The 12,090-nt window shown below is 43.4% G+C and overlaps 1 protein-coding gene across 10 annotated transcripts in view; it reads left to right on the forward strand.

The window, feature by feature from the left end:
* The window catches only part of LOC140204079 (muscleblind-like protein 3), a 185,493-nt gene that overhangs the window by 122,851 nt on the left and 50,552 nt on the right, over positions 1 to 12,090 (forward strand). For all 10 annotated transcript variants that reach the window (XM_072270397.1, XM_072270395.1, XM_072270389.1 and 7 more), the window contains one exon: positions 7,450 to 7,614. In XM_072270397.1, the coding sequence (XP_072126498.1) occupies positions 7,450 to 7,614 (165 nt within the window). The remainder of the gene's footprint in view (positions 1 to 7,449; positions 7,615 to 12,090) is intronic.

Here is a 12,090-nt window from a genome sequence, read left to right on the forward strand (position 1 = left end):
TATGAGAGTGCAAACGATCATACCCAGAGGAGATTAAAGTTCTTACTGACAGTTGCTAGCTGTTAAAATAAATATATATATATACACACACACAAGTAGAGGACCATGCACAATTCTGATTTGATGGGAGATGGACGTGAGAGTACAGAGGAACATCTGGAAAACTTCTGAAATGCCGCTTCGCTGCCGCTGCTGCTGTGTGATAACCGGAATCTCCGGAGCAGAAGGCCCCGAATCCTTGGTTTTGCTTGTTTCAGCAGCCGGGGCGAAGTTGAAGGTGCTCGGCAGAGGATGGCGCTCGAGAGGCTGTATCGGAGGGGCTGGTCGGAGGCTCGAAGTTTTCGAACAGATGGACTCGGTGTTGGCTGTGGTCGGCTGCTTCCAAGGCATCGGCAAGTTGATGGTGCCAGGAGGTTTATGACAGGGAGTTTCTCCCTTTTGCCGCCTGCTGTCAGGGACTCGGGAGTCGATCGACTCGGGGACTTTGAGACTTTTTTTTACCGTGCCCATGGTTTGTTCTTCATCAAATTATTCTATTGCTTTGCACTGCTGTAACTATATGTTATAATTATGTGGTTCTGTCAGTGTTAGTCTTTGGTTTGTCCTGTTTTCTGTGATATCACTCTGGAGAAACATTGTATCATTTCTTAATGCATGTATGCATTTCTAAATGACAATAAAAGAGGACTGAGTGTTCTCATAATCTAAATGTAAAATTCAGTGCACACATGTTGTCACTGGGCAAAAAATTGCACAGCGCAAGATTTTCTTGTGCATTCTGGTGATTACAAATTAGAGAGAAGGTTGAACAGGGGCTTGGTCTGTGTGCAGGGAAGCAGTGAGACTGCAGGTTAACGTCAATGCTTAGTCCAAGATACCACGGTGTTACTTCTCAGTGCTCTTGAGAACATCCCTCTCAACCAACACCGCACTGAAAACAAATGATAGTGGGAGCTTGTTGTACTAAATTTACCTTTTGTATTGTCTGGATTGTGCCAATGTCTATATTTTAAAGAGGCTACAGATAGGCACAGTTAGTCGCGCTTCTGCCACATAGTTCCAGTGACTCGTCACCACATGGGTTTTCCCAAGTGCTTCAATTTCCTTCTACATCCCAGACAGTACACAGAGTGGTGGTAGGGCCAGTTACATTCGGGACTTCTAAGAAATGTTTAGATGGGCATATGAATGTGAGGGAAATGGAATGATATGGGCATATTGTCGGCAAAAGTTTAGTTGGCTGTTTGATTATTAATTTGACTGGTTCGGCACAGCATTCTGGGCTGAAGTGTCATGCTTCTGTCTGATCACTAGGGGCGCCAGTCTCCTCCAAGCTCCTATACTCCTCCTCCCCAATTATTAGATGATTATTTTCATCTGGGTCTTGATTTAGTTTAAGTTCCCTCTGTTTTGTATGTCTTTGCTCAATCTTGACTTTACCTACCGTGTGTAGTGATTCTCAAGTCCTAATCAGTGTTCTCTACAAACCAGTCTGCAAGTAATTCTCACAACACACATCGAAGTTGCTGGTGAACGCAGCAGGCCAGGCAGCATCTCTAGGAAGAGGTACAGTCGACGTTTCAGGCTCAGTTTGCAAGTAATTCTGTCCTTGTCTCTGGTCTCTTCTGCACTTTGATCCACCTGATCTAAGTCTCTCCTGAAAGTCCACTGGTTAAAGATATAGGACTTCAGTTCAAACCCAGCCTGGCAACCTCCGCATTAAACAGCTTTTACTGTAGACCCTCAGACTTTGATTTTTAAATATAGTCCCAGGAACCCACTTTATATGAACTTTATTGGCTGTAAAACTCTTCATCTTACTGTTGTTGTGAATGAGGCCTTTGTAAATGCTACTTCTTTCCATGCTAAAAGTGAATATCGAAATCCTCCAATGATCCAAAACAACTGGAACTTTGGTTATGCTGAACAATCTGATTTCCAGGCTACTGGATTTTGTTATTAACATACCATGCTCTTGTTTCACATTTTTTGCACATTATGCAGCAATACAATAAATTGTCTAATAAATCCAGTGACTTTGAACGGAACCAACAATATTTAGGCATTCCAGTCGCAATCCTACCCACGTTCCAGAATCCTGATGTTTCAGACCACAACCCATGCTCTCAATACTGATGCATTTCTTCTCTGGCCCCCTGTCTCATGTTCCGGACTGATGACTGAACCAGACTTCAGACTGTTAGGATTTCCAAAGCATTGGATGCTGGCTTATTGGAGTTTCAGTATTTATTATTGCATGGGTAGGAAAGGTTTAGAGCAGGGATTCCTAAGCTTCTTTATGCCATGGACCCCTACCATTAACTGAGAGGTCCATGGACCCCAGATTCGGAATGTCTGGTTTAGAGGGATACCTGGCAATCACCTTGGTCAGCGTAGACAAGTTGAGCTGAAGACTTTCTGATCTATGTACCTAGAGGTGATGGGATTACTGTACAGGAAGCTGACATAGACCAGATTGACTGAATACGAAGTAGAGCCTTTTCAGGAGAACATCAACACAAAACGCTAGATATACCTCTGACAATTGTAACACATGTATAGCCTTTACCTCTCAAGATACATCAATGAAGTAATTGCACCCCAAGAGTTGTTCACTGGGTGATATCACACATTACTTAGGTGTTACTTCTCAATCTTGGCCGGAATAACTCAGCAGGTCAGTCGGCATCTGCAGAGACAAAGGGATACCTGCTGTTTTGGTTTCATACCTTGCATCAGGTCTGAGTGTGGAGGGGAGGGAGGAGCCAGTAAAAAAAGGTGAGAGGGAGGTGAGAGGCGGAAGCTGGCAGACGATGTGTGGAAGCAGGTGACGAGGCGGATGATGCGCATAGAGTCATTATGCACAGAAACAGCATAACTGGCCTATGCTTACCAAGATTCCCAACTAAGCTAGTCGCATTTTCCTGTGTTTGGTCCATATCCCTTGAAACCTTTCCAATGCATATCAGAGTCCATGTACTTTTTAAATGTTGTTAATATACAGTACATGCCTCAACCAGGTGGGACCAGGTGGGAAGGGGGCTGCAGTCGGGAGGCAGTGGGGAGTAGGTGATAGGGTAAAGATAGATAAGGAGAGAGAAAAAGGGGGCAAATGGAGCCAGGTGGGGGAAAGCGAGGGTAGAAGTAAAGACAGAGGCCAGAAGTGATAATTGGAACCACATAAGGAAGTGATAATGAGCAGATGGAGCAAGTTGAGGGAGGAAATGAGAAAACCAGAAGGTTTAGTGTGCGGGTGATATGAATGCTCTGCTTTGCCTCTGGTGTATAGGTGAGTGGCAGAACCTTGGGGGAGATGATGGGAACGCGAGGAGAATTAAAAAATTGAATGAATGTAGGATTGATACAAATGGGTGTTTGAAGGCTGGTGTGGATTTGGTGGGCTGATGGATGTGTTTCTGTGCAGTATCTGGCCATGACTATGATTCTGTTTGAAACAGGAGAGTTGGGAGTGGACTGTGCAATTAATAATGGACTGCAAAAATAATCAGCTCCAGTCTAAGGGGCCTGCTGTAAAATAGGGTGTAAAATTTATTAAAACTAAGTAAAGTTCTTCAATAATAAATTTTCCTGATAAACTGCAAGAGAATTTAATTAGTTTGCTTTAATCTGTGAAGGTTTTCATTTAGTTTTAGACACTATGTTTCCAGTAAGTTTTTTATACTTTCTCCAATGATACAAGTTGCCTGACTTTTGTTAGATGTAGCAATTATTGTCACATCATATGCCTTGAATTACATTTTCCTTTGAGTTGTGGGAAGTATTTATGCAATTAATCCTGGAATCTGTGGGGCTGGTGTTTCTAGCACACACCCACATTGACAATGGCCATGATTGAAGCATCACTATCTGTGCAAGAGTTCAAACCAGGAGCTTAGTGACTGACACCAGACCAGAGACCCTTATTCTATGGTGATATACTTTTTCATATGGGTGAGAGAGAACTTTAATATAACATCTGATATTAGAACAGTTTTTTTTCTCTGTCCTTCCTTGCTACACTGGGCCTCCCATCTTTTATCCCACCATTGGAATGATTATAGGTCACCCTTCCCTGAGAGCAGCAACATCATGGCTGAGGGGTCTTACTTTGACAGCAACGTCCCAACAGCTGCTGTTTGTTTCCCAGTTGATCTGTCACTATATTTTCTACTCCTCCATCTTGTGGTCTGAGCAAACAACAATTCGGTCAAGTCCAGTCCAGTCCAGTCCAGTCCAGATGACGGGTCTTGATCCAAAATGTTGACTGCCCATTTCCCGCTACAGATGCTGCCTTCTCGTTGAGTTCCTCCAGCAGTATTTGATTCAGTCAAGACTGTGCACCCAAGATCGGCCTGGCGTCTGGTACCAGTTCTGTGATGCTATTTTAACATGTCAGTTTCAAGTGGGAAAATGCTGTTTTATTCTGTTTTCTATTTATAATGGGGTTACACTTTAAGTGAGAAAGCACAACTTTAATCCTGCGTTCAGTTACAATGAAGTTAAATTACAGATGGGGAATTACAAATTCAGAGACTTTTCCTTCCCAACTCACTCTATCGAAGTTTAAGTTTATTGTTAAGGCACACATATAATGATATAAGTACCATGAAAATCAGTGTTTTTAGCAGCAGCAGCACCATACATTACAAGCAAAACATAAACTTAAATTAATATAAATTATTTAAGTTGCATGATAAAATAAGCATAATCATACTGGTGCAAGTTTAGAGAGTTATAGTCGGAGGTAGTGTTGGTAGTTTTATGGTTCATTCAAGAAGCTGATGGCAGTGGGGATGAAGCTGTTGTTCAACTTTGAGATGTGGGTCTTGTCTGATGGCAGCATCACGAAGAGGGCAAGGCCCAGATGGGGGGGGGGGTGGGATTCCCTGATGATGTCTATTGCCTTTCTGAGATATCAGTTCTTACAGATGTCCTTGATGGTGGGTGGATCTGTACCCACGCTGGAATTGACTTGTGTCCACCACTTTGGCATTGCTGTCCACTGGAGTCTGTTGCAATGGCCTGTGTTAGCGGTATTATTGTAGCTGCTGAAATGCCATCTGGTAAAGAAGCTGGTCCTTCAGGCACAATGGGTTTTCAGCTTCTCTGCATTCCTCGGCACGTGTTTAATGGGTTTCATCTCCAAAGCAATCAGATCATCAAACATGTCCAAAGATTTTGGTGATGAATGATTGTTTAGCTGTTTTTGCCACATGTGCATTAAAACATCAGAACATACAGTGAAATGCGTTGTGTGTGTCACATCAGTGAGTATTGTGCTGGGCAGCCCCACAAGTGTCGCCAGGTTTCTGGCACAGACATAGCATGCCCTCAACTCACCAGTTCTAACCACATGACCTTTTTCTGGAAAATGGGAGGAAACCAGAGCATCCAGAGGAAACACGCGCAGTCACGGGGAGAATGTACAAACTCCTTACAGGCGGCAGTGGGAACTGAACCTGATCAGTGTTCTTTTGGCACTGTACAGCGATGCACTAACTGCTACCCTACAGTGTTATTCCTGCTACACTACCATGAATCTACCTTTTAGATGCATAATTGTTGCTGCCTTGTTCTTAATGCTAGAGATAGTTGTAAATCACAGAGGGTGACATTTAAAAAACAATGCTTAATTTCAGGTACCATGTATGTCAGCCCTGTCCCTGTCCTATCTCTTTCTTCTCACAGCTGGTTCATTTTAGATGCCATTATTTGATATTAAGTTTTAGTCAATCTCTGAATCTGTGACAAAAACCTGCATTTTTTGTGTAGCCGCCTGGCACAGCAAATGTAGGCCGAGTTAGGCCACTCTGTCCTTTCAGAGATAACTACACATTAGCTGTAGATCCTGCTGTTTCCAGTATGATCCCCCTGATCTGATCGCTCCTTCACTGTGAGCACTACAAGTTGCTATTTCACTGACTTGGCTATGAGTGCTTCTCTTTCCCATGCCCCATTAGCATCTCACCCGATTAAATATACAGAAAATTCTAATCTCCACGGCAGCCCCTTGATGACTTTGCCTGGAATGAGACATGAAAAGAGAGCGTAAAAGATCGGAAAATGAATGGTCTGCTACAGGTCATTCCTTTGCAGGTCTGAGTTTGAATAGTTACCCAAACTCTGGAGCTAAGGACAAGCCCCAAGAGTGTGCAGAGGAGTGCTCCATTCAACAAGCTGAAACCATTTAGCAGATCATCTCAAGCCTTCCCATCCACTCATGTATTGACTCCCTGGAGCTATGAGGAAGGCCTCTTGTCCAAATGATGATAATGTTATCTCCTACTGAATCACCAGCTGCATGACCTTGGAGTCATGAACTCAGAGTTGTGTCGCACAGTAATGGGCCTTCATTCCCCCATGTCAATAGTAACCTTGTTGCCAATCTACACCAATCCTCCTTACTGACACTGGGTCGGTATTCTTCTATCCCTTGGCTGTTTAGCGAAGCGCAAAGCGCAGAATTAAATATCGCTGTGATGATTGAACGCTCCAGTATCAATTGTTTGGCAACAATAAAGTAAAGTATTTCAAAACCTTTTTAAACGTCTCTTAAATGTAGCAATTGTATCTGATGCCACCACCTCCCCTGACAGTACATTCCAGCTATCAACCACTCTGCAAAAAATACTAACCCTAAAATACCTTTCTGTCACCTTAAATTTTGCCCTCTTGTTTTTGATAGCTCTGCCATGGTACAACAAAATGCTTGACAGTCCAGATTACCACTACTGACTCTATGTGAAATGTTAAGTTAGTTCAAATCTAAGCCACTGGGTGTTTTAGAACAAATTACTATCCAGACTTTTTTTGATTTCTTTCCCAACAATGTACTTGCCATTGGACAGTTGACGAGAGTGTTTTTGAGGGAAAGTCGATGGCCATATGGAAGGGTGAGGTTGTTGAATGTTTTAACCTGTGGCATCAAGGCCAATTGTAATGAGTGAGCGGGACACAGTGTGGGTTAAAATGCATCAAAACACCTTTGAAGGATGTAACATTTAGGGTGAATAGCGCTTGATCAGATCACTGGAGTGATTTGGTCTTAGACCCTCCACCACCAACCCTGCAGAGCATTACAGGCACCCTCCACTCTCACATACTTCTATCAGGTTCCCCACCCACCCCCCAGCCTCCCTGTCCAGATAAAGGAACTCAAGTTTTCCCAGCCTCTTCTCATAGCACCTGGCCTCTAATACACACAGCATTCTGGTAAGCCTCTTCTCACCCTCTCCAAAGTCTCCACACACTTCCTAGAATGGGGCAACTGGAAGTGAATGCAATGAATCAGATGCAACCTTTGTCCCTTTGCCACAAATCCACAGTACGGGTTGGTACGGTTATGTGTCCACTGGGGTCGGATAGTCTGATGGCGAAGTAGGAAGGTGATCTGTGTTAACTGGTCATGTTCACCACACTACCATTGGTTTTGTGTTCTTGTCCTCACAGGGGCGTTGTACGCGGGAAAACTGCAAGTATCTGCACCCGCCCCCACACTTAAAAACGCAGCTGGAGATCAACGGACGGAACAACCTGATCCAGCAGAAGACAGCAGCGGCCATGCTGGCACAGCAGATGCAGTTCATGCTGCCTGGTACGCAACTGCAGCCCATGGTGAGTAATAGCACCCATCTCAGTCATCACCAATCTCACTGCTGTGACATCACCCTTCCTCTGCCCTGCCTCAGAAGGCTCTCTCACTGCTGTTACCATCTCTTGTCCAGACATAATGGAACTGTCTGCCAGCCCACCTTCCATTCTCCGTGAACCAGAGTTCATTTCAAAGTCTATGGGATATGACCGATTGGGCACCAACCTATGACATTCCTGTTTCTATTTTTGCAGAAATTCATCATTGCAAAATTCTCCAGGGTTTAAATCTCTTCACCAGCTTCATTTCTGTAACCTCCTGCAGCTTTCAACAACTCTATGCTCCTCCTCACCTCTTCCACACTTCTTCTTCCCCTCACTTTTTTACCTTCATCTAACAAGTTCCAGGCGCTAATATTTTCTAACGACAGAACCAGGATAACTTTCCTTAACTTCCCTAACATTTTTTCTCAAACAAACTCAGCACCAAACTCTGGACGCTGGGAATCAACATCTCCTCTGCAACTGGATCCTGACCAACAGACTACAATCAGTAAGGATAGACAGCACACCACCACTGCGATTATTGTCAACACTATGCCTGACAAAGTTGAATCCTCAGTTCTGTGCTCAACTCCCTGTACACTCACGACTGCATGGCCAGATCCTGTTCTAACTCCATAAATGTTTGTAGATGATACCACCATAGTGGCCTGTACCTCAAATAATGATAAGTTGGAGTACAGGAAGGAGATAAAGAGCTTAATAACATGGTATCATGACAAAAAGAAACTTTCCCTCAGTGTCAGCAAGACGAAAGAGCTGGTCATTGACTTCAGGAAAGCCATGTGCAGTGGTGTGGGGGACGTATGGTGGTGCACATGCCCTTGTCTACATCAGTGGTGTTGAGATTAAGGGAGGTGAAAGCTTCAAGTTCCTAGGAATCAGCATCACTAACAGCCTGTCGTGGTCCAATCACGTTGATGCTCCAACCAAGAAAGTTCACCAATACATCTACTTCTTCAGGAGGCTGAAAAAATGTTGACATGTCCTCATTGACCCTACAAAGTTTTGTTTATGCATTGTAGAAAGCAATCTATCTCGATAGTACAGCAACTTCTCTATACAGGACCACAAGAAAATGCTGAGAGGTGTGCACAAAAAACAACCTCCCATCCGTGGACTTTGTCTGTACTTCACACTGCCTCAGTAAAGCAAACAGAATAACCAAAGTCCCCACCCACTACCCACTCTGGACGTTCTCACTTGCCCCTCTTCCATTGGACAGAAGGTCCAAAAGCCTGAAAGCATATTGCAGCAGAATCAAGGACAGCTTCTACCCCACTGTTACTAGACTGTTGAATGGTTCCTTAGTGTGTTAAGAATGACTCCACCTTATGATACAGTGGCATGCAAAACTTTGGGCACCCCGGTCAAAATTTCTGTTACCATGAATAGAAGTGAGTAGAAGATGAACTGATCTCCAAAAGTCATAAAGGTAAAGATGAAACATTCTTTTCAACATTTTAAGCAAGATTAGTGTATTATTTTTGTTTTGTACAATTTTAGAGTGAAAAAAAGGAAAGGAGCACCATGCAAAAGTTCGGGCACCCCAAGAGATTTGAGCTCTCAGATAACTTTTACCAAGGTCTCACACCTTAATTAGCTTGTTAGGGCTATGGCTTGTTCACAGTCATCGTTAGGAAAGGCCAGGTGATGCAAATTTCAAAGCTTTATGAATACCCTGACTCCTCAAACCTTGTCCCAATAATCAGCAGCCATGGGCTCCTCTAAGCAGCTGCCTAGCACTCTAAAAATTAAAATAAATGATTCCCACAAAGCAGGAGAAGGCTGTAAGAAGATAGAAAAGCATTTTCAGGTAGCCATTTCTTCAGTTCGTAATATAATTAAGAAATGGCAGTTAACAGGAACTGTGGAGGTCAAGTTGAAGTCTGGAAGACCAAGAGAACTTTCCGAGAGAACTGCTCGTAGGAATGCTAGAAAGCCAAATCAACACTCCCATTTGACTGCAAAAGACCTTCAGGAAGATTTAGCGGACTCTGGAGTGGTGGTGCACTGTTCTACTATTCAGCGACACCTGCACAAATATGACCTTCATGGAAGAGTCATCAGAAGAAAACCTTTCCTGCATCCTCACAAAATTCAGCGTCAGAAGTTTGCAAAGGAACATCTAAACAAGCCTGATGCATGTTGGAAACTAGTCCTGTGGACTGATGAAGTTAAAATAGAACTTCTTGGCCGCAATGAGCAAAAATATGTTTGGAGAAAAACGGGTCCAGAACTTCATGAAAAGAACACCTCTCCAACTGTTAAGCACGGAGGTGGATTGATCATGCTTTGGGCTTGTGTTGCAGCCAGTGGCACGGGGAACATTTCACTGGTAGAGGGAAGAATGAATTCAATTAAATACCAGGAAATTCTGGAAGCAAACATCACACTGTCTGTAAAAAAGTTGAAGATGAAAAGAGGATGGCTTCTACAACAGGATAATGATCCTAAACACATCAAAATCCACAATGGACTACCTCAAGAGGTGCAAGCTGGAGGTTTTGCCATGGCCCTCACAGTCCCCCGACCTAAACATCATCGAAAAATCTATGGATAGACCTCAAAAGAGCAGTGCATGCAACACTGCCCTAGAATCTCACAGAACTAGAAGCCTTTTGCAAGGAAGAATGGGTGAAAATCCCCCAAACAAGAATTGAAAGTCTCTTAGCTGGCTACAGAAAGCGTTTACACGCTGTGATACTTACCAAAGGGGGAGTTACTAAGTACTGACCACGCAGAGTGCCCAACTTTTGCTTCAGGCCCTTTTCCTTTTTTGTTATTTTGAAACTGTAAACGATGGAAATAAAAAAGTAATCTTGCTTAAAATATTAAAGAAATGTGTCATCTTTAACTTTATGCCTTTTGGAAATCAGGTCATCTTTTACTTGCTTAGCTATTCACAGTAACAGAAATTTTGACCGGGGTGCCCAAACTTTTGCATGCCTGTCTGTACATCTTGTTATTATTTTACACTTTATTGTTTACCTGCACTGCACGCTCTCTGTAGCTGTTTCATTTCTTCTGCATTCTATTATTGTTGTACCTTGGCCTACCCCAATGCACTGTGTAGTGATTTAATTTGTATGAACAGGTTGCAAGGCAAACTTTTCACTGTATCTCAGTACATGTGCCAATAACAAACCAATTCCAATTCAAATTGATATTCTGTCTTTTACTTACGCCGTAGTACAGTATTCCTCTGATATAGTCCACATTGGTGGGACACCAGTGGGATAGTCAGTGGCTTTAAATTACTGTATGTTAACAGAGATGACCTCACCTGCACCCAGCACGTGAGATGCAATCACTGGGAAGCCATGCCAGTGACTATGCTTTCTTCGAAAGTTAAGAAGGTTCGGCATGTCACCGAACACTCTAGAAATGTACTGTTGAAAGTATCCTGATTGGTTGCGTCATGGACTGGTATGATAATGTGAATGCGCAGTAACTTAAGAAACTGTGCAGAGTAGTGGACTCAGACCCATACATCATGGACACATCCCTCTCTACATCAATAGTATCTGCATGGGGTGTTGTCTCAGGTGTTGAACAGCTACTTCCTTTTAACCATTCAGTGCTTGAATCAAACCGCACAACCCTCACTATAGTCATCCTATGATCACTGAAGATCATAAGATATAGGAGCAGAAGTAGGCCATTCGGCTCATCGAGTCTGCTCCACCATTCAATCATGGGCTGATCCAATTCTTCCAGTCATCCCCACTACCCTGCCTTCTCCCCATACCCTTTGATACTCTGGCTAATCAAGAACCTATCTATCTCTGTCTTAAATACACCCAATGACTTGGCCTCCACAGCCGCTTGTGGCAACAAATTCCACAGATTTACCACCCTCTGACTAAAGTAATTTCTCCACATCTCAGTTCTAAAAGGACGTCCTTCAATCCTGAAGTCTTGCCCCCTTGTCCTGGAATCCCCTACCATGGGAAATAACTTTGTTGTATCTAATCTGTTCAGGCCTTTTAACATTTGGAATGTTTCTATGAGATCCCCCCGTCATTCTCCTGAACTCCAGGGAATACAGCCCAAGAGCTGCCAGACACTCCTCATACGGTAACCCTTTAATTCCTGGAATCATTCTTGTGAATCTTCTTTGAACCCTCTCCAATGTCATTATATCCTTTCTAAAATAAGGAGCACAAAACTGCACACAATACTCCAAGTGTGGTCTCACAAGTGCCTTATAGAGCCTCAACATCACACCCCTGCTCTTATATTCTATACCTCTGGAAATGAATGCCAACATTGCATTCGCCTTCTTCACAACCGACTCAGCCTGGAGGTTAACCTTTAGGATATCTTGCACAAGGACTCCCAAGTTTAAGACAGATTTATTGGATACAAGCTCTTAGTCTAAACCCTCCCTAGCAGCTCTATTAAATGTGCCCGCTGGGATACTGGACCCCTTTG

Source organism: Mobula birostris, chromosome 10, assembly GCF_030028105.1.
Source record: "Mobula birostris isolate sMobBir1 chromosome 10, sMobBir1.hap1, whole genome shotgun sequence".
NCBI lineage: Eukaryota > Metazoa > Chordata > Chondrichthyes > Myliobatiformes > Myliobatidae > Mobula > Mobula birostris.